General features: G+C 38.4%; 1 protein-coding gene across 26 annotated transcripts in view; it reads left to right on the top strand.

Annotated features, from left to right (window-relative positions):
- Positions 1–23778, top strand: part of nbeaa (neurobeachin a) — a 925612-nt gene that overhangs the window by 894464 nt on the left and 7370 nt on the right. For all 26 annotated transcript variants that reach the window (XM_051927338.1, XM_051927337.1, XM_051927335.1 and 23 more), the window contains 3 exons: positions 5600–5701; positions 10076–10272; positions 10521–10672. In XM_051927338.1, coding sequence (XP_051783298.1) covers positions 5600–5701; positions 10076–10272; positions 10521–10672 — 451 coding nt within the window. The remainder of the gene's footprint in view (positions 1–5599; positions 5702–10075; positions 10273–10520; positions 10673–23778) is intronic.

Here is a 23778-nt window from a genome sequence, read left to right as displayed (position 1 = left end):
AGTTAGTTAAGACAGTGTGGCAGATGGCCAGGGCCCATGCCTGGCCGGGACGCCCCTCTGTCAATAGATCCAGGGGAGCAGCCATGACACGTCCCTTGGAACCTTTGTTGGCAGTCCCCCTGGGTTATGTCAGGGCCACTTTCGTGGAACACCGGAGCTCATCTTGGTTGGGCTCCATGGCCTCCGCCAGGGGGATCTGCATAGAGCTGCACGGCTTAACAAGCCCGTCTGGGCGGGAGTGCAGCCACACCCAGAAGTGCAGCCAGAAGTAGGTCAACGAGCACCTGCAGCACTTCCGGGTGGGCTATAAGAGGAGCCTGCAGCCACTACTCAGGGCGCCAGAGTCGGGAAGAGGAATGACAAAGCTGCCCTGAGAGGAGTGGAGGAAAGAAGAGTGTGATTTTTTCATTGTGTATTTTGGGACTGTGTTAGGGATGGTGGGACATGGGGAAGACATGTCCCACGGCTGAAGAAGAAATTAAAGTTCTTTTTGTTTATTTTACACGTGCCTCCGTTGTCAGTCTGTGTCGGGTCGGTGCCATCCAAGCGCCCAGTATCACGACAGGTAGTTGTGAATATCATAACAGTCTGGAAGCCATAGCTTAGTTTGTGATGTCGTAACACTCCAACATCTATGCTAAAGCACAAAGCTGGAGCTTTCAAATTCTATGCATCGTTATCACTCCTGTGTTTCTTTTGCTCTCACTTGTAATTTTTAAATATAGGTTACTCTTTGATTTTCATGCATATCAGACCCCCACAGTATGTGCTTCACTGAAGACATATGCTAAGCATAGGGTTATTTCAGAGAGTGTTTTCTTCAAATGAGAGATTGTACTACTTATACTCACTGCATTTGGTGGCCAACCAGAGGTATGAGTGTGAATAACCTCAACATACGTCGAGTATCCACCATTTTCTCAGAAAAGAAATCTTGTTGGCAATTTGATTAAGACTGATTTCACCAATCACTGTTTAAGAGGAAATGGTGTTTTACTTTCATTATTTTTTTTTGAGCTGAAGCACACAGCCATCCATCCATCCATTTTCCAACCCGCTGAATCCGAACACAGGGTCACGGGGGTCTGCTGGAGCCAATCCCAGCCAACACAGGGCACAAGGCAGGAACCAATCCTGGGCAGGGTGCCAACCCACCGCAGGACAGCACACAGCCAGTGCTTCATATTTGCAAAAAATACACACTTCTTTACTGCCCTTTGTTTTGCATGTAAAGCTGCAACACACAAGCAATCCTCAAACCTTTTCAAATTGACAATTTCTGTTTGATTTTTAGAGCAGGAGCAGGCAGGTGATGCTTTGTGTTTAAAAAGGGGATGTTCCAGTCAGTAAATTAAGTGTCTAAGGGCAAAGCTATAAAACAGAACTGCAAGACTCATGTGTATGTTTCATTTTTTTCGTTCAACAGGTTTTGCTGAATATGTTGTATTTTTCTAACAAAAAAGGTTTTGTGTATTGCTTCTTTATACACACTATTATAATGTTATATTGTGTGGTTCTGGTGATAGATGGCACAGTAGGAAAGCAGCATTTTTGGGATAAAGCCCTTGATACTGCTCTGAGATCAGTGCTGGGCAGTCACAAATAAAATGAAGAAAGACTCCACTGGGAGCACTGTGCAACCCCTCAGGTTAAAAATAATATATTCTGTGAATTCTATATGCTTCAGGTCAAGATCCTACTTATAAATGACATTAATGTTCTAAAATTAACTAAAATAACAAATAAAGATAATGGACATTTTTCTAATTATTAAAGAATTTAATGATACATTAAACAAGTACCAAATAATAAAGTACTAGGAGCAGATTGTTTCCTTTTGGAATTCTATAATCATTTTACAGTTGCTCTCACCATTATTTTTCACAATGGTTAAAAATGTCTGCATGATTTGATCTTCAGTATGAAAATTATTTATATTTCATGTTTTTGAAAACAAATAAAGATCCACCCTTACCCTCTAGCTACAATGCAATATCATTAATCAATAAAGATGTAAAAATAAACAGTAAGAAAGCAGCCACTTGTATTGAATTGGTTACTTCACATACTGTATGAGCCATCCCAGACTAGTCAGGATTTATCAAAGGAAGACATCTCTCTCTTATTATACAGAGTGAGTCAAAATTATATTAACACTAATGGCACTGTGAATTTCCCCTTGGGATTAATAAAGTATCTATCTATCTGTATATCTATCTACTGCTATGTATATACTTAGATACAATTTTTGTGGACAATTTATGTGCCACATATGGTACGTGTGTTGAACATGATGGCGAACAGGTTGAGCCATTCCTGTAAATCATCTTGCACATATGAAGTATGTTTTGTGAATAAATTGTTTCCAACATTCAAATGTTAACATAATTTTCACTCACCCTGTATATACCCAGGGGTTGTCTTCTTTGAAATAAATCATAAGTTCCATGTTGTCGGATTTCTTTTCATATGCCAATGAAAGCAACCGTGTCACAGCTGTGTGAATCTATTTTTAACAAAGGTCTTTCCTAAATTGAGCCACTTATAATAACAGGCTTATTACCTTATTAGCTGAGTTTCAAACCGTTCCAAAGAATGTCTATGATTTGTCATTTGTACTACATGTCATAGCTGTGTATCAAAGGCAAGAAATAAACTGTGACAGCCCATCTTTACACACCAAGTTTGGATCAGTTTTGACGCTACTGTGAATGACTCAGTGCTGCACTTGATTTGTAAGTACTTTCTAATTTACTTACAATGTTAGTTCTTTGTGCATTGATCTTTTGAACTTAGGGTATTTGCATTATTTCTTAGCATACTAGAGAGGACTGTTACACTGTACCTGCGCCTCTTGAAAATTTCATGAGAACAATTCCATGTTCAATCACATGTCACTGTATAATGCCACTTACATTAGTTGGTCACAAGCAAATAAGAAAAGGGCTTAGGGCTGCCAGCAAAAGCATTGTCTCCGACCCAGTAACCCAGCACTGGAAGATGCTGGCATGAAAATGTACTGTATGTATGTAACTTAGATTATTCCAGATGTGAATGAAATACAAGAAAAAAGCAACAACAACAAAATAAATAAATAAAAGCTCACTAAACATCTTTGGGGCAACTGCAACAGAAGGCAGGAGAAGATGCATGAATTGAAGCAAAAAAAAAACACAATCTATTATACAAAACGCAAGGATTTGTTGTGTCTAATTAACTACAATTTCACTTATCAGTGTTCTTTAACATATTTTATTTTCATATCCTGATTTTTAGGATTTAGTGCGGACAGAGTGAAAAGCAGGGCATTTTTCATATTATTTTGCCACACCCCTCCATTTTGCATCTTAATAGACCTTTTCTTGTTAGATCTCCATTTTCAAAGTCATTGGTACGTGTGCTACATTTTCTTTCATGTTTGGCAGCTGTCTGATGTCTTTAACAGCACACTCACCTCTTTATGTGTACTTTCTCTCTTTGTTTGTTGCACTCATAACTGTCCATGTTTCTTTGATTGTCATAACGATCCTGTACCAATATATGCTTTTGTGAAAGCCTTTCAGTTTATGTACATCTGGAGACTAAGCGACTTCAAACTGTCTAATTCTTTAATGGGGTGGCACAGTCAGTGTGTAGTGCAGTCTCCACACAGGCCCAAAATCCAAAGTCGCATACCCTGATTGTTGTTTCTATGGAGTTTGCCTGCTCTTCCTATGTCTGTGTGGGTTTTCCTCCCATAATTTCCAATTTGTGCAGTTTAGGTTACTTGGTGATTCCAAATTGGCCCTTTATGAGTGTGTGTGAATGTGTTTTGTGGTAGACTGGCTCCATGATGAATATGAGTGGAAGAAAATAAGTTTGTACCTTTGTGTGAGTGAGAAGAGCAAGCGAGCTTTTGTTTAGTACAGCAGCACACTTTTTGAATTAGATGAGGAAAATGTTTTCTGAAAAAACACAGCAACTCTCATACTGAGAAATTTTAGAGTTTGCCCTTGCTGCTTAGTAAACAACAGGTTTAGAGCCAATTTAAGTTCATTCACTTGTAAATTTGTTAAGCCTGATAGATTTGTCTCAACTTGGTATACATCTTATTAACATTTTATTATAATTGTAGGATATAATTATATCATGCCTTTTTTCCGTATTACATTTTTTTGTTTATACCATATCTATATGCCAGATGCAAATGTATTATATATACTATGGATAAATGTTTTGTGTTATATTAGCAAGCAAAATATTTATGCTCAGGGATTTTATTTATTTTATTAAAAAGCTTTATTTAAAGTATTGCTTAATTGAACAGTATGCACAATTTGTTAATTAAACAATTTAACCAATAACACCTGTGGTCAATCATTTATTTTAATTGTAAAAATCCTAAGAGTAACACTTTTACATCGGACATGAAGCTTACCCACAGTTGTTTATGAAAGAGCATTGTGTAGAAATGTTTAAAAGGAAAAAAAAATGATTTTAATGAATTGGTGATTGATGCTGGCTCTAAAACTCCTGATTAGATGTGCATTGGCTGCCTGTGTCAACAGAATGTTTGCAAAATCCAGGCTGCCTTGGATGTTTTTGAGTGTTGACCCATTCCTCATACTCCTGTGATAAAAGCTTTGGCAAATTCATGCAAGAATGTGCTCTATCTACTAAAACACTCGAGTTTATGTTCAAGTTCCAGTCTACTGTCATAATTATAAAGTATAGTGAATTTTTTACTTGTCTCCTCAGAATTGTGACAGTAGTAGGTACAAACAAACGACACAGAAAAAAGTATAGACAGAATCCAAATCACACACAGTGTATACAAATACAGTACTGCATATACATATAGATGCATACGTTCATATTTACAATTGATGTACTACTCATACAATGTGCACATGCAAGAACATGTACTGAACATGTTATTGCGAATGCCTAACCTGCAGATAGACTCAGGAATAATTTCTGTGGGCACAACTGCCAATGGCTGTGTACCATTTCCAAGAAAGAAGGGGTGAGAAAACCAACTGTGCACGGTGGCCAAGATCTTCAATAATCCTGTTTCCTTTCTATGGCAGCAGGTGTTGTGCATGTCCTGAACAGAAAGCAGCCAGGTATCAGTAATATTCTGTACCACTTCCATTAATAATTGGCCAGTTAAATGAATCTGTATACAGAGAGAGTCTGAGAGCAGTATGTCTGTAGCCGGCGTAAAGTACGAACATTTACAACAACGAAGAAAATAATTTGGCATTCTTTAAACAATTCTAAATTGTGCTCATGGTAATTTTTCAGAAAAAAGGCAAGTTTGAATCTCACAAAAACATGTCATGGTTTCCACTTTCCTTAATGCCACACTCTTAACCAGTAATACAGCCCTTCAGTATCAACTGGTGATGTGACCATGTTGGAGCGCCACCATCTTATCACAGTGGTCTAGTTTTGAGAACACAAAATGGTCTCTCAAATACAATACCCCACTATGAGTAGAAATTACTGTTAGAAAAAGAAGAATGGGAAAATTCTCTGTTTGTTTCTGTTGGGTTTCTTTCTAAAGCACTCGATTCTTAAGAGTAAGTACTTGTTTTTGGTTTTTTTTTTCTTGCAGGCGACTACCCAGCACCCAGAGCAGTTCTCACTGGTCATGATCACGAGGTGGTTTGTGTTTCTGTGTGTGCTGAGCTGGGCCTGGTCATCAGTGGAGCTAAAGGTCAGTACGGATACTTTTTTTTTGAGCCGGCTATCTCATGGCCAATGCTGCTTTTAAATGAGGCCATTTTTTAATCTCCTGAGAACAGATTTAATTTCAATGTGTCAGTCACTTAGAAAAAGGGCGCCTTTTTAATTTTCTCCCTGTCTAGTCTCAACAGCTGTTCCACTTTGGAGGCATACTCTTTGATGAAACAAATCCAATTACTATTGCTTAATTTTGTCTATATATATTTATTCACTGCTGGAAATTTTTGTGTTAACATTATCATTTTTTAACATAGCTTTGATTGTTCTTTTGCTATGTTGGATATTTTTACATCTTCATTTTTTAAAATATGTTTACAGTTTATTATTGTGACAGTGTAAAAATAGTATAAAAAAGCATAGGAGGCAGTGTCGCAGTGGTGTCTGCAGTCTTAGTTCCTCTAACATCCCAAAGATGTGCAGGTCTTGGGTGTGCATGAATCTTCCCTGCGATGGGCTGGAGTTCCATGCAAGGCTGGTTCCTGCCTTGTGTTTAATGCTGCCAAGATAGACGCCCATTTCTCATGGTGCACAATTGGAATGAGTGTGCGGATAAATGGACTGCTCTAATTATGCAAACGATAGTTGCAAATTGGTGGACTGGTGGCAGTGATTTCCCAATTCCTTTCTCCAGAGCAGTGCCGCCTTTGTGGATTTTGCACATTCTCTGTACGTTCCCTCTTTGGGTACTTGGCTTTCTGCCACTGTCCAGTGAACTGCTGCTATTTTGATAGGCAGATCTTATGTGCCTCCTTCTTATCGTGATCTGCTAACTGCTGGTAGAACTTCCTCGTCATCAACTAATCAGGTGCCCTGGATTAGCACCTCATGTCTCACGTTGTGTTCTTAACAAATGATTAAGTGAGTATGTACTATTTGACAAATGGCTTCTACATGAGTACCTGGCAAAGTAAAATAGGTAATGTGTTGTTTATCATCAAAGGTTACATTTATCTCATTTTAAGACTTGGTACAATAAAATTGTTTAAACCACAGAACTGAAAAGGAAATGTATTTACATTTTCATGTGATAGTATGTTTGGTCATTTTTAAAATGATGCTGCATATCTGTTCCGTGGCTCAGTACAGGACAACTTTAATATTCATAAAGTCACAAAGTAGAACATACAGCTGTGGTCAACATTATTGGCACCTTGCATTTTGGGTATCATGTACAATTTCTCCTGAAAAAATGTATGCATTTATGCAATCATTTATTTGATTGAAACAATTGTTGGCACCCACTTGAATGATTCAAATCAGTTTGATTAGAAGAACTTGATTCTCATTGCAGTGAAATTAGATTCACTTTTGATAAATTTCCAGGATTCATACAAGAACGGCTAACCAATGAGTGATACCTTAAATGTTTAAACAAGTCATTTTCATTTCCAGTTCCTCGTTGACAATGTGAAAGCAAGAGAACTGTCTGATATGATCTGAAATACCATTATCACCAAACATAAAAATGAAAAAGGGTACAAGGCCATTGACCTTGGCATTCCTGTTTGTACAATTCATAACATTAATTAATTTCATGTTCATGGAGCTGTTAATTAACAGCTAGTTAACCTCCCAAGACATGGTAGAAAGAGTTGATCAAAGATGTCTTTAAAAGTTGGTTCAACCTTTTCAAAAAATACCACATAAAGTGTCCAAAGAGCTTAAAGCTGAGTTGAAGAGATATGGAGTGAGACTTTATTTCCGTACCAAATGCCACACATTAAACAAGGAAGGTTTTTATGGGCCACTGTTGAAAGACCAACATAAAAAGTCATGAATGATCTAGTAATATGTGCCAAGAAAATACTCCCCCACACGATTACATCACCACCCCCATCAGCCCAAACCATTGATACATGGCAGGATGGATCCATGCTTTCACATTGTTGAATTCTGACCCTATCATCTGAATTTCATAGCAGAAGTCGAAACTCATCAAACTAGGCAATGTTTTTCTAATCTTCTATTGTCCAATTCTGATGAGCCTGTGTGAATTGTAGCCCAAGTTGCCTGTTCTTAACTGACAGCAGGGGCACTCAGTGGTTTCTCCTGCTGCTGTAGCACATCTGCTTCAAGGTTCGATGTGTTGTGCATTCAGAGATGCTCTTCTTCATACCTTGGTTTTATCAAGTGCTTATTTGAGTTACTGCTGCCTTTTTTTTTTTTTTTTTTTTTTGTTCTTTGTTTCGCCTCATTTGTTAGTTTTCGCATACCCCTTGGGGTCAGAATGCAGCGTCAGCCATTGTACAGCGCCCCTGGAGCAATTACAGGTTAAGGGCGCCTTGATCAAGGGCCCAGCAGAGTAGGATCTCTTTTGGCAGTGACGGGGATTCGAACCGGCAACCTTCTGGATACCAGTGCAGATCCTTAGCCTCAGAGCCACCACTCCGCCTTTCTATCAGCTCAAACCAGTCTGGCCTTTTTCCTCTGACCTCTGGCATCAACTAGATAGATAGATAGATAGATAGATAGATAGATAGATAGATAGATAGATAGATAGATAGATAGATAGATAGATAGATAGATAGATAGATAGATAGATAGATAGATAGATAGATAGATAGATAGATAGATAGATAGTTTATTAATCCCAGGGGGAAATTCACAAGAATATACCAGCACTTATAGGTTTTCATCATTTTTAATCAGTAATTGCACTAAGGCTTTTTTTGCAGTTATAATATACATTTACTACATTTATATAGGTGTGTTTTTTTTCTTCAGTTTATCAGCTAAATATTTATAATTCTTGAGATGTAATTATACATATGGATTACCATTATAATAATGCAGTACTTGTTCCTTATCAAAACTTACGCTGTGTGCAAATACAAAACAAATAAACACAGTACAAATCTTTAAAATATCCTCAAATGTATCAGAAGTTCACAAGTTGCTTATCAAGAAGACATAGACTAACGTGCTTAACAGGCTTATAAGTAAAAGACATTTTGCCGTTAAGCTAACTAGACTATTGTTAACCAAGCAGCAATTTCAAATTCGTTTTTCTCTTTTCATTTTCCAATTGAAAAGTTGAGGCACTTAAAAAAAGCCCACAGACCAAGATCAAACGGTATTGGTTTTAATTAAAGGACAAAGTAAAAATGTCTGAATTCATTAAAAGTAATTTTTCTTAAATTTTGTTTAACTGCACAGGATGACATCTCGGAATCATGTAATCAGAGAATTACCAGGGCATAACAGAACATAACATGCTAACCAGGTATACTATAGGTCTAAAATCACCGCAGCAGGACAGTGATCTAAAACAAATATCCAAACACACAAAAAGAATAGTTAAAAAAGAAAAAAAATGACAGTATTAAACTGCCCAGCAGTGACTCGTAATCTCAATTTGATTGAATCCCTTTAGATAGAGCTGAAAACTGCTATTGGTAAAAGGAGTCCTGCAAACATTCAAGAGAGACTGAACAAACTTCAGCTGATGACTGGGAGAGACTACTAGCTCAAAGATGCAAAAAGCTTATAGAGAGCCACAAGAAATGTTTAGAGGCTTCCATTATTGCCAGGGGTTACGTAACCAAGTGAAAGGAAAGGGGGCCTTTAACACTATCCAGGGAATATTTTCATTTTCATTTGTGAAAAAAATACTTGCAAGATGAAAAGCTGTACTTTTTGTTGTATATAGACATCCTTTTAAAATATTCTGATGACCATAAGTTGGTACAATTCCAATTTCTGAAGATCTTGTACATGATAGATTTAACATGCAAAGGTGCCAGAAATGCTAAAAACACAAGTTATTACCACTATAGTTTTATCTATATAAATTTCAAAAACTCATTTATCAAAAAAGACAATTATTCCAGCATTGAATTGTGAGAATTGAGACGTTATTGGAAATCATTCAATCATTAATAATAACTAAGAAAAGCTTTTTTGAAAGCATCAGGAGCAATCAGGAGCCAACCCTGGACAGTAGCTCAGTTCATTACAGCATATACTTGTTCAAGACAGACTAAATTTGAGTTGCCATTTAAGCCAACCGGCATGGTTTTGGGATGTGTAAGGAAACCAGACTGCCTGAACAAAATCTTTGTTGACCTGGGAGAATATTCAAAATCCACACCGAGTGTAACGCTGGGCCTGTGCAGTATTTAAACTAGGTTTTCTGGAGCTTTAAGACAGATGTGCTAATCAGTGAGACACAAATCTAACAGTAATGTGATCAATTACAAATGGAAAGACAACAAGAATTGATGATGTTTATTCCTCTTAGAGAGACAGACCATTTACAATATGCTTTTATTCATTTAAATTATCAAATTGTTATGTTTGAGGGATAAGTACCGGATAAGTTAATGGTGCATTTTCATTTTTATAGAAGGACCATGTCTAGTGCACACAATCACAGGAGACCTTCTGCGAGCATTAGAAGGTCCAGAGAACTGCCTCTATCCAAGACTTATTTCAGTGTCCAGTGAGGGACACTGCATTATCTATTATGAGCGAGGGAGATTTTGTAACTTCAGCATCAATGGAAAACTTCTGGCTCAAATGGAGATTAGTGACTCAACAAGAGTGAGTATTCTTTCTGTTCTCTTAAATTACAGTGCATTTCATGTTAATTTTACTGTACCAAAATCAAATGTATTACTTAAATGAAAATCAAAAAAAGCAAATTTTCTTTATTTTAATAGTAAACTTTTCTACATTATTATGTTTGAAAATTCAGTGGGACCTAGCAGTTCCAAAAGTTGTGCTTTCATGTATCTCCAGAGTTTATTTCAATCAATATATAATAGATTTTTTTTTTTTTTTTAAATCAGGCTATACTTTTAAGTAGCGATGGACAGAACCTTGTAACAGGGGGTGACAATGGAGTTGTTGAAGTATGGCAAGCTTGTGACTTTAAGCAACTGTATATTTATCCTGGATGTGATGCAGGTATCAGAGCAATGGATCTGTCACATGATCAAAGGTAAGTCATGACTGTCATGTGATATTACATTCCTGCTTAATCATATTCAAGGTTGTGTGGAGCTGTTGCCTTTTTCAGTAGTTTTGGGCAGAATTCAGGAACCAGCCCTGGATGTAGTACAAGTAACACTTCAGAGCACACTCACACAAGACCAATTCAGAAACGTATATTAACTGAGCCAGCACATTTTTGAGATGGGTGAGTAAAATCAGATCAACTGGAAGCAAACCTATACACATACAGGAAGAACACGCATATTTCACTTAGGCAGTGGAATTTAAACACGGGACTCTGAAGCTCTGCAGTGGGTTGGCACCCTGCCCAGGATTGGTTCCCTGCCTTGTGCCCTGTGTTGGCTGGGATTGGCTCCAGCAGACCCCTGTGACCCTGTGTTCGGATTCAGCGGGTTGGAAAATGGATGGATGGATGGATGGACTCTGAAGCTGTGGGGCAGCAACACTAGATATGTGTGCACTCTTTAGATCTTCACAGTAACCCATATGCCAGTATCAGTGCTGTATGTACTTCTTAACCGTCAGTTTCTTCAAGAACTGACCCAATGCTGTTCCTTACTGGGCATTGTTGACCCAATTCTGACAACTTTTTATGTGCCTTGAGTGTCAGAATTTTGTTAAAACATATTTTGTTATTGACTGACCATCTTAACCTGTAACAGAAGTGATCCAAAATATTAGAATGTTTATAATATTCTTTCTTAACATCTGATAAAAACAGTGTGTAAAATCCACTAAAAATAGAGTAAAACCATAGATAGATAGATAGATAGATAGATAGATAGATAGATAGATAGATAGATAGATAGAATTACAGTATATTCATGCGTGATTGTCAAAATGTATCCAGAGGACACTGCAGTGTTCAGCTGTACAAAAATATGATATCTGAAACCTTTTTGCTTTTTGCACAGTCTCTCTTAAAATTCTTAACATCTATGAGCAGAAAAGACAGCATTTAAGTGATTTTTATGATTTGTGAGTAAACTAACCTAAATGAAGTGGAAAATTCATTAGAGTCAATAGTGGTTTATAATTGACTCATGACAAGGTAAAATATTTTTGAGAAGCTGTGCAAATAAGGAGATGTTTAACTTTTTAAACTATTTATTAATTCAGGGAAATGTAGGAAAACTTACAACGTATTATTCTGAACTGATTAAATTTAGATTTCAAACACAAAAACGGGTAAAATTTGACCCAAAGACGTTATAAGGGTTAACTCTTCTGTGTTGTATTTTTTACATTGGCACCAACGACATCCTGCACACTCTTTATTAATATGAAGAAATAATCACTTTTTCTGTCTAACCAGGCTGTACAAGCAGAGCAGAAAATCGTTCACTCTGTACTTAGAGCCTGGCATCACCATGCATTTTCCATGTTAAATCAGTAGATTCTTAATTTACTGTGTCAATCCATATTTTAAGTACTTGCAGCATTGTACTAGATACACACACAATGTTAATTCCTAATAAAATTACATATGTTTTAGTGGAGGTGTTGCCAGATGTGATACACTACATGTTTGTCATATACAGATTGACTGCTTTCTGAAAAAAACTGATCGTACCCTCAAATACAAATCCATCTGCCCATCCATTTACTGAAGCCATTTAATGTAGTTTTTTTAGTCACAAGGAGCCAATTTCAGCTGTGTATTGTACCTAAGCTAGAAGTTTGTGAAAGAGAAACAGAAAGTTTGTTACCGTGCATAGATAAATGAAGCCCTGCCCTACTGTTTGAACTTAAGTACTAAACCTCAAAGCCAGGGCATTTGGATGGGTCAATATTAACTCAAAAGTTCTATTTTCTGAGAAGCTGAAATGTTTGAATCATTCAGTCTATGTGCACTTGACTTGATCTGATTTTACACTTTATTGAACACAATTACATTTTAAAAAGAATAATTTTACGGAGATTTAGTGAAGTGGCACATACATCAGGCATCTTCGTATGATGACAGTCTTCAAACTTAGGATTCAGTGCCTTCCTAGTGTACTGCGATTACATGCTGGTACTCTGGATAATGAGAGTATCTTTGATGAATAAAAGACTACGACCTGTCAGTCGCAAAAGAATTTCTCAAAATCAAAAGATGACGGCACATTTCACTGATGCTTAGAATGTATGTCAGCTTTATAAGAAACAAAGGAAAAACTAGAATCTGTGCAAAAACAGTGTATGTCAGTTGTCTAGCATTATTTTATAATTCCTTTTAAAAAACGTACATTATAATTATACTTTAATATATTATCATATTTTAATATTACTACAAATAAATTCTAATTTCGTAGGCAAACTATAACGTAACCCTAACCTTCCAGCTGTGAGCATACTGTATTTATTATATGCAAGTTTGTGAAAATTTAACACTTCGGGTGATTTTAACTTCTTAAAACTATTTAAATAACTAGCACCATAATTCACATTTCTGCATTCTTATTGGCTGTGGACACATGCCCTTTAAGTATTTTAGGGCTCGCCTGATTGTTGACATTTATTTTTTAAACACATTTTTTTGAGTAGCAGCATATATTTCTTAACAGCTTGAAATCACCAAAGTCGCAAATCTTTAGTTTTACAAGTACTCTGTGATGACATAACTCTGTGAAAAGCAATATATGAAATGAAGAATAGTTACTTGTTGGCCTACTAGAAAATGATCACAGCAAGACACCTTGAAGCTTCTATTGCAGTGGTGCCCCTTTCACACAAGGTATGCTTTCATTGAGTACTGCGCTTTTCCTTCACAAGCTAAACCACCATCCTCCAACCTGAAGGTCACAACCTGCTATGAGTTCATTGGGAAAATGAATGTGCCCAAATATGCACCACATAATACCCACATTGTCAGCTAGCCAGACTACTGACTGACTGACAATTATCTGCTGCTTCTGTGGCACATATAAGCTTAATCATTAAATCCAACTAGATGTTTTATTTTCACATCAGGTTTTATTTTTAAGGGAGTTAGTTATCACATGTTTTGCTTGTGTTTGTTTGAGAATTGTAGTCAGTCTTTGAATGTGTTGCTCAGGTTTGAAGCTTAGTTTCCAGTACCCTATAATTGATTTTCAGTACTTCTTGCATTTTACTACATAAATGTGAAATCAACATGCAGTATATTAGATTTTGGATTAGAAAGAAAAGCATAGCATATTCAATAGCTACATTTTGGCATAGGTGCAATGTCAAAAATCAAATGTTTTATATGTGACAGGACAGTACAATTTTGCATAAAATTTTGCATTTATCTGCCTGGATCAGCAACTGCCTAGTGTTTCATTTATAGCTTAGTTATTAGGAAATTTCCTACATAATTTTGCATGTCTGATAAAATAGGAACTAATGAAGCAGTCTGGGAAAGCAGCAATGTGGAACGGTACTATGCAACCATTCACAAAAGACCATTCTGTCAATAAAATGTCATTTCCTTATAAAAAGGGTCTGCTGAGCAAATACATAAAAGTTAGTAAAGTGAAACAGCATTTCCTTGTATATAAAAAGCACAGCTAATGTGCATCAGCCATAGATGCTTAACACAAGCCAGTAAAACAGAAAAAATTATAAGCCAGTCAGTAATACTATCTGATGATCAGCACCACTCAGGCACACAGAAATCTCCATAATCCTTGTCACTGTGTGTATTAGCTCTGTTGGTTCCATTGCTGAAAAACATCTCACAGCCATGTTCTCTTAGAAACATGCAATAAGTTCGCAATAAGTAACGCACAGATTCTAGATATACCAGAGTCTAGATATCCCCAACAAGAGCTTCATCTTCAGAAACATTAAACATCATTGATCATTCAGTCAGTCATTGTCCAACCCGCTATATCCTAACACAGGGTCACGGGGGTCTGCTGGAGCCAATCCCAGCCAGCACAGGGCGCAAGGCAGGAACAAATCCCTGGGCAGGGCGTGCACACACACACACACGCACCCACACACCAAGCACACACTAGGGACAATTTAGGATCGCCAATGCACCTAACTTGCATGTCTTTGGACTGTGGGAGGAAACCGTAGCACCCGGAGGAAACCCACGCAGACACGGGGAGAACATGCAAACTCCACGCAGGGAGGACCCAGGAAGCGAACCCTGGTCTCCTTACTGCGAGGCAGCAGTGCTAACACTGTGCCACCGTGCCACCCATTGATCATTCATATAGCCTCAAATTGCCACAGATTGATGTCCAGTGATCTACCAGATTACAAATGATCCTCTGAATCAGTGTTTCTTAAACGTTGGGTCATGAGATGTCTATAATTGGGCCTTGCTGAGATGTGAATTACAATTGTAGTGGTGGAGAAAGGGTTGCAAACAGTTTAAGGAAAGCCTTGCGATGGGTCACCATTTGTATGGCTGAAATGGACGACAGTTGGCCATGATTCTCTATGGGGGAACCCCCCAATCAACAGATAGCATTTGGCAACAGTTCTCTAAAGGGGGATCCCCTTGCAATAAAGAACTACTTCATCTACAATAAGCCACCCAAGACCATGAGCCTCAACAATGACAGAACAGTATGCTGAGCTCTTTGTTCTTTATGAACTTACTTATGTATTTATCTTATTCGTTTCAAGTATATTCTTGACAGATACATGACTTTATTGGTCCTAGGAGTAAATAGCAGTGTTACAGCAGCTAACACACCAAAATTTCACAGTAGACACACAAGATGAAGCACTAGAAGAACTCAATAAATCTCTCTCTCTCTCTATATATATATATATATATATATATATATATATATATATATAAAATCTAACGTCTGTCTGTTTGTATGTCTGTCTGCTTTTTACGGAGAACTAATTAACGGATTTAGATTGGGTTTTTTTCTATAATTTGCTTGAACATTCTGGTTGATTTTGTGACTTCTCTCATCACCTTAAGAATCATAGTTCACATGCAGGAGCGATTTAATAATAATAATAATAATTCATTACATTTATATAGCGCTTTTCTCAGTACTCAAAGCGCTATCCACACAGGGAGGAACCGGGAAGCGAACCCACAATTTTCCACAGTCTCCTTACTGCAAAGCAGCAGCACTACCACTGCGCCACCTGTGAGGATATTTGCGCAAATCTGAGAGACATGCTGCGGGGTAAGAGGAGGGGGATGGAAAAGCGGGACCTCAGGAGTAGGGAGCCAGGCGGGCCCTCCTCACTCACACGCCAGCCTCTGTTCAAGTCGCTGTACCTCTTGCCACGTGTTGAAGCGTACATCCCAACCTGTAGCTAGGGATACCTGTTTGTTCATTGACTTTTAAAGTTTGTCCTTTTTCACTGCTTCACAGGGGACATCTAGTTGTTAATATTGTTAAAATCAACTAAAGCTGTCATTCAGGTGGTACAAGACATTGTTCATGATAGCCACCTTCTTTTTCTGTACCGCTTACTCTAAAGGTCTCAGGCCAGTGTTCAGAGCAGTGCCAATCCTCCTGATGACTTTGGCATCTCCTGAACTGTTGTTACCGCCCCAGCATACCACTGCATGTAAGACCACATAGTGACAGAAAACATTCAGAAATCCTCCACTGATACCAAAGGTCCTCGGCCACTGAAGGAAATCCATACAGTCAGCTCTGGCCATTTGTGTTTAGGAGACACTTTTTATGAAGGGAGATTTTGCAACTTTTTTCTGCTGGAGCCTCATTTACCATTTGTTTAAGCTGGTGAACACACAGTAACTGGCAAAAGTGTGAGCTGCCTATTCTCAGTAGTGCCGATGTGGAAACAGAAGATGTCAGTCTTTAAAATGACAACCTCCTAAAGCTGCATTCTGCTGCCCCAAAGTCTTTTAAGCATTGTAGTTTCATAAATCCACAGCAATCACAGAGCAGCGGCAATTAAAATATTGTCATTTGGCTCAACTTATTGCTGTGAGCCTTCCTTCACTGACAAGAATTTGAACAAATCAAAGACCAAAAGCACCTGGAGGACTTGCCTCATTAGTGAAACGTGTAATGGTAGACACTATATTACAAAGCCTTGATGAACTGAATTGAGTTCACAGCCTCTTTTTAAAAGTAAATGTAAACTTCTGAAATATGAAGTACAGAAAACTTTTTTTGTGCCTGTGGGTGATGGTTGCCTAAATAGAAATAGCCAATGGCAGCTTTCGCTTTTAAAAAAAATCACTGTTCATGCCAGAAAAGTTGGACAGGCCTGACCTTTAAGGATGCAATTAGTTTTATTGATTGCTGTGAAGTGTCCTGGTATGAGTAAGTGTGGTCATGTGCTGGAGTGTTCTTTGAGATGGGCCGTGTCTGCTTTAGATTATTACTATTGTTGCCAAAATGGGCTCTCACCTCCTGCAACACGGTAGTCAAAAACGTGAGATCACAAAACTTATGGCTAATGGGAGTGCCAGTTGTCTCAATTCATTAAAAAGCCTTCCTACTAATGGTAATGTTTTAAATATCAAACTAATTTTTAAACATTGTCTTTTCCAGTGGATTTTTACATTGATACTCTTTATCAGTTTTACTTTAGGCAAACACATATGTTTTAAAAATATATCTGCACAATACACAAAGGTTTTACCCTTAAAACAGCAAAAGTACAGATATCTTAAATACATAAAAAACAAGAAATAAAGGTAAAATGTCAGTATACATTTCTTTGAAACATTTAAGTCCATCAGTTATATACAGTACTGTATATATATTTTACATTTTATTGAATTTATTAAATGCCAATAACATTCCATATAAGCGAGTCAAATTTTACAAAACTAAGTTCAAATCAAATCAACCCCACCCATGATAGAGGGCTACTCCAACAGAGTAAAACTTTAATAGTAGGAAAAATAAGTAAATACATAAATAAATAAGGGAAGAGAATCCACTTCCTCAATTTAAATGCTTATTCTAAAATGTTATTGATCAGATCCTGCCAGGTTTTAAAAAGGTTTTGCATAGATCCTCTAAGTGAGAATTTGATTTTTTCCAATTTCAAGTAGTATACAACATTAGTTCCCCACTGACTTAACAGAGGTGGGCTAGGATTCTTCCATTTGAGCAAGATAAGTCTACGTGCCAATAGTAAAGTAAAGGCAATCACATTTTGTTTGTCCTTCACCACCATCAGTTATATTTTGCATTTTCCCCAAGAAAAACTCCACATAAAATCAGAGTTCTAATGGTTAGAACATTTTGCTCTGTACAATTTCAAGGTCATCCTGAGGGTTTTGCATTTCTGGGAATATACAACCATTAGCCATTTAATTATGTACGCCTGTTCATTAAGAAAAACTAAGTTGTTCCCCTAAACCACAGGTGTCAAACTCTGGCCCGCGGGCCAAATTTGGCCCGCCGTGTAATTTCATTTGGCCCGTGGGGCAATATCAAATTAACATTAGAGCTGGCCCACCGGTATTATACAGCGGCGGTGTTGCTGTAACACCGCATTCACTGCGAATACTACAAATCCCATAATGCTCTGCGGTTGTTTTGGCGCGCCAGCTTTGTGTCAGTAGATTTCTAGCAAGCAGCGTTCTTTCCAGACGTGCTGCGGCCCAATACTACAACTCTAGGTGTCACTGTTTTACCCATACCAAAAATGACAAAAAGGAAGGGAGAAAACAGAACTTTTCGGGACAGGTGGGAGACAGAATATATGTTTACGTATCTGAAAGACAGACCTGTTTGTCTCGTTTGTGGAGCCAACGTGTCGGTACCTAAGGAGTACAACCTTAGGCGACACTATGAAACGAAACATCAGGACATGTACAAGGACCTGGACACGACTCAAAGGAGCCAGAAAGTAGAGGAGATGAAGAGAGGGTTGGTTTCACAACAAAATATGTTCAAAAAAGCCATAGCACAAAACGAGGCTGCTGTAAAGGCGAGTTATATCGTGGCAGAAGAAATCGCCAAATCAACCCGATCCTTTAATGAGGGAGAATTTATTAAAAAGATAATGCTGAAAGTTTGTGACCAAGTGTGCCCAGAGAAAAAACAGGCCTTTTCAAACGTAAGCCTGAGCAGGAACACAATAGCGGAGCGCATATGTGATCTTGCCACCAATCTGCATGACCAGCTGATGGAAAAGGGGAAAGATTTTGTTTCTTTTTCCCTCGCTGTGGACGAGAGCACTGACGCGTCTGATACTGCGCAGCTGTCAGTCTTCATCCGCGGTGTCGACTCAAAAATGTGTGTTACGGAGGAGCTTTTGGGATTTAAATCCATGCATGGCACAACCACAGGGACGGACATTTTTGAGGAGGTTTGCAAATGTGTAACTGAAATAAACCTGCCGTGGGATAAACTCGTGGGATTAACCACTGATGGTGCGCCAGCGATGAGTGGTAAAAAGAATGGTCTGGTGGGCAGGATGCGTGAAAAGATGCGGGAAGAGAACTGTGCAGGTGAGCTATCGGTTTATCACTGCATTATACATCAAGAGTCACTGTGTGCTAAAGCCCTAAAGATGGAACATGTTATGACCACAGTAACACAAGTTGTTAACTTTATAAGAGCCAAAGGTCTGAATCACCGTGAGTTTAAGTCTTTTCTGGAAGAGTTTGGTTCGGAACACACAGGCGTGCCGTATCACACAGAGGTGAGATGGTTAAGCCGCGGAAAAGTACTGAACAGATTTTTCGAGCTGCGTGAAGAAATATGTCAGTTTCTGTAAAGCAAAGGGAAGGACACAGCAGAACTCCAGGAGCAAAAGTTTATGTGTGAGCTGGCCTTTCTGTCTGACATCGCAAGCCATCTTGATGCGCTGAACCTGCAGCTACAGGGGCGGGGCCGCATCATCACCGAGATGTACTCGTCAGTGAAAGCTTTTAAAGCTAAACTCTGCCTGTGGGAGAATCAGCTGCTGCAAGGAAACCTTGGCCATTTCCCCTGTTGCCAAACCATAAATACGCAGATCTCTACCGCCGTGTGCGCACAGTTTGCTGAAAAACTCAGTGTACTCGGCGCTGAGTTTAACCGACGATTTGGCGACTTTGATGGTCAGAAATGGAGATTTGAACTGCTTAGTAATCCCTTCGCAGTCGATGTGGAAAAAGCACCAACTAACATTCAAATGGAGCTGATTGAACTCCAGTGTGATGACACGCTGAAGTCAAAGTATGATGCTGTTGGCGCCGCACAGTTTCCACAACACATCCCTGACACAATGCCTCAGCTCCGCACCCAAGCTGCTCAATTGCTCTCCATGTTCGGCAGCACTTACCTATGTGAGCAACTTTTCTCCTCAATGAAGATGACGAAAACATCTCACAGAGCACGTCTCACTGATGAACACCTTCGTTCGATAATGAAGGTTGCCTCAGCTCAAAGCCTGAGCCCCGACACTGATGAACTAGCATCCAAGAAAAGATGCCAGGTGTCTGGCTTGAACACACCATGTTAGATCAGTGTGTCGCAAACTGAACAGTAAAAAGGCCTGAATGATTGATTTATGTATTAGCCAGTGGAAAAAGTTAATGTTGATATTTAGCAAATTGAAAAGAGGCATTCATTTTTTATTTAAATGTTATTTAATATGCCATTGATGTTTCTTCGTTTGTTCTTTGACAGTTGATTTTGCACTATTAAGTTAAGTTAAGCTATAAGCATGGCTTGTTCCATATTCAGTGTTAAAGCAAATCAGTGTAGCAAACTGAGCAAAAACATTTTATTCATGCACTCTTCTCTTGCTACTTCAAGGCTTGAATGTTTGATTCATTCATTATTGTTATTTTGTTTTCAAATGTATTTATTAGCCTGTGGAAAAAAGTTTATTTTGATATTTACCTCAGAAGGCTGCAAATAGAAAAGAGGCATTCAATTTTTATATTTAAACATGAAACTCGGGTTTGCATGTCATTATAAAGTTATATAAGCCTTGCTTGTTCAATTTTCAACGCAAAACTTGTTTGGGTGCCTATTAAAAGGTAATTTTTTTCAACCTTGGCCCGCGGCTTTGTTCAGTTTTAAATTTTGGCCCACTCATTATTTGAGTTTGACACCCCTGCCCTAAACAGCCAATTATGTGGCTGCAAGTCAATGTGTGCAGCATCTTAACATGGCCAGTTGTTTTAGTTGTTTGTTTAAACACTAGAACTGATAGAATGCTTTATATCAGAGCCCTTTACTGTGGTATAATTGTTGGTACCAGACAACTGGGGCATCGCAGGAGTCACTAGAGTTCAAAGAGAATGGCTCAATAAACTAAAAAATAATCTGATGAGTTGCTGCTCTGATAACAAAAGCAGTTTATTAATGACTTGGTAAAGCTTAATAGAAAGACCACAAATATTCAATTAATAACTTTTTACAGCAATGGTGTGCAGGAGGGCATCTCTAAGAACATGAAGGTGAGGCAACAGGGGCTTGTGGTCACCAAAACGGGACAACAAAGATCAGGCAAATGTCCACCAGTCTAAAAATTATAATTCCTAATGTGACATGCAGATATTTGGGCCTGAATTTTATGTAAAAAGCATGAATCCTTGGATCCACTTTGCACTGCGTAAAAGGTACAGTCTGGTTGTGGGGAAGACTTCAGAATACCAGCCAGGTATTATCTGAATGCCACCGTTTGCCAACATCCATTCCTTTATAGTCAAAGTATTCCTCATTTTCATATGCACTATTTCGCAAGCTGGTCCCAAACATATGACAATACCTTCTGTTTCATCCAAAGGTATGTGTAGCCCCCAAATATCAATCCAACAAAGGACCTTTGAAATGAAGTGGAAGGGAAACTTGAAAGCATAACTTTGTGGACAAAATATCTGCTGCAACTGTATAATGGACCAAACTCCCTAAGGAATGTTGCTGGCAGCTTGTCTCGAATAATGTGGGCTTTTCCTGTGAGAAAATGGGGTACCTCCTAAATGTGTCCAATAAAGTGGCCATTGGATGCATATAAATGCATATATGACTACTAGTACAGCTCCAATTCAGAAAATGATGGAAAGGTACGGAAAATGCAAATAAAAACAAAAGCAGTAATAAGTAAATTAATCTTTGGTCTGAAAACAATAGCCCATTATTCGATGTGGCATCTAATGAATTTTTTTGTTTTTTCAAAAATAAACAATTATTTTGATTTTGATATTTGAACATTAAAAAAAGTTTGGACAAAGAATTTAACATTGTGTAACATTGCCTTTCCTTCTCAACAGCACTTAATAAATATTTAGGTAATGAAAACACCAATTTCTCGAGTATTTCAGGCAAGTCTTGAGGTTTGCAACTGTATTGGATCTTTGTTGTCACATTTTGCATTTCAAAATTCAGCACACGCTCCCAGTTAGGGACAGGTGAGGAATGTAGGCAGACCAGTCGAGCACCTGCCCCTCGCCTTTGTAACGCATGCAGAATGAGGTTTTGGATTATCAGGCTGAAATAAGCATAGGTATCCATGGAAGAGGTGACATCTTAAAGATGGACAGCATATGTTGCTCCAAAATCTGTATGTACGTTTTGGCAGTAAACTATCGTGGTAGCACAGGGTAAAAGACACACCAGTCCATTACATGGCCCACTCATGCATAAACCTCCACACCTTAAAAATGGTTCTTAGCCTAATATGAAGATCTTTGTGGTGGGAGAGGAAAAATAGTACAGCCAGCGAGAAAACCAAACAGAAACTTGGGGGTGTGAATGAAGGGGGTATGTGCAAAATGTACACAGACTGGGCCAACCAATAAGTTAAACATTTCAGGAGACAAGGTGCTGTTGCTGCTGGAGTAAGCAGACATCGACAGCTGGTGTAGTAAAACAAAGAAGCCATTTAAAAAGAGCAAAAGCAACTGTTTAAGACTAAAAGAAGGAATTAACAGCCAGAAACCTCAGAACAAAAGCGTAATTGACTTTGAATAAAGAAATCGGGTTTCAACATAAACCTGTCATCACAGCAGCCCACCAGGACCACACATGAGGACACCAGCCATAGCACATGACAAAGCATGAGCTGTACTTCCGGTATAGCATAGCCTTATAGCACCAGTTAGAAGAATTAGGATTAAAAGCTTAATGGTGCTGAAAGAGAGCAAAGGTACCTGCACATAAAACATGACAAAGGAGACACACCAAATGTTTTCCTTTGGTTCATTAATAAAAATTCTAACTTGTTCTTTAATTGTATTGGCTCATTGTGGATCTCATTGTGGTGGCTCTGAGGCTAGGGATCTGCACTGGCAATCAGAAGGTTGCCGGTTCAAATCCCGTAAATGCCAGTAGGGACTCTGCTCTGTTGGGCCCTTGAGCAAAGCCCTTAACCTGCAATTGCTGAGCGCTTTGAGTAGTGACAAAAGCGCTTTATAAATGCAAAGAATTATTATCTTCTCCCTGTGCCCACACACAACATTTAATGGAGCATTACAGTTCCCATTGGCAAGTAGGTCTGATAGTGCATTTCATGGTGGTAGTTTTAGACTTTTAGCTCATGGACCCAAGTTCATCGAGTATTGCGGATGGAGGGCTGTGCTGGCCATTACAAATAAATACCTACAGTACTGTGCAAAAGTTTTAGGCAGGTTTGAAAAAATGCTGTAAACAAAGAATGCTTTCAGAAATATAAATAATGATTGTTTATTGTTATTAATTTACAAAATGCAAAGTGAGCGAACAAAAGAAATATCTAAATCAAATCAATATTTGGTGTTACTACCTTTTGCCTTCAAACCAGCATCAATTCTTATAGGTACACTTGCACAAAGTCAGGGATTTTGTAGGATTCTAGTCAGGTGTATGTTCAACCAATTATACCAAACAGGTGCTAATGATCATCAATGTCACAACTGAAACAGAAACAGCTGTGTAGGAGGCTTAAAACTGGGTGAGGAACAGCCAAACTCTGCTACCAAGGTGAGGTTGTGGAAGACAGTTTCATGTCATGGCAAGATTGAGCACAGCAACAAGACACAAGGTAGTTATACTGCATCAGCAAGGTCTCTCCCAGACAAAGATTTCAAAGCAGACTGGGGTTTCAAGATGTTTAGTTCAAGCTCTTTTGAAGAAGCACAAAGAAACGGGCAATGCTGAGGATCATAGACGCAGTGGTCGGCCAAGGAAACTCAGTGCAGCAGATGAAAGACACATCAAGCTTATTACCCTTCGAAATCGGAAGATGTCC

Source organism: Erpetoichthys calabaricus, chromosome 4, assembly GCF_900747795.2.
Source record: "Erpetoichthys calabaricus chromosome 4, fErpCal1.3, whole genome shotgun sequence".
NCBI lineage: Eukaryota > Metazoa > Chordata > Cladistia > Polypteriformes > Polypteridae > Erpetoichthys > Erpetoichthys calabaricus.
The sequence above is the reverse complement of the archived record's forward strand: the minus strand, read 5'-3'. Positions and strand labels throughout refer to the sequence as shown.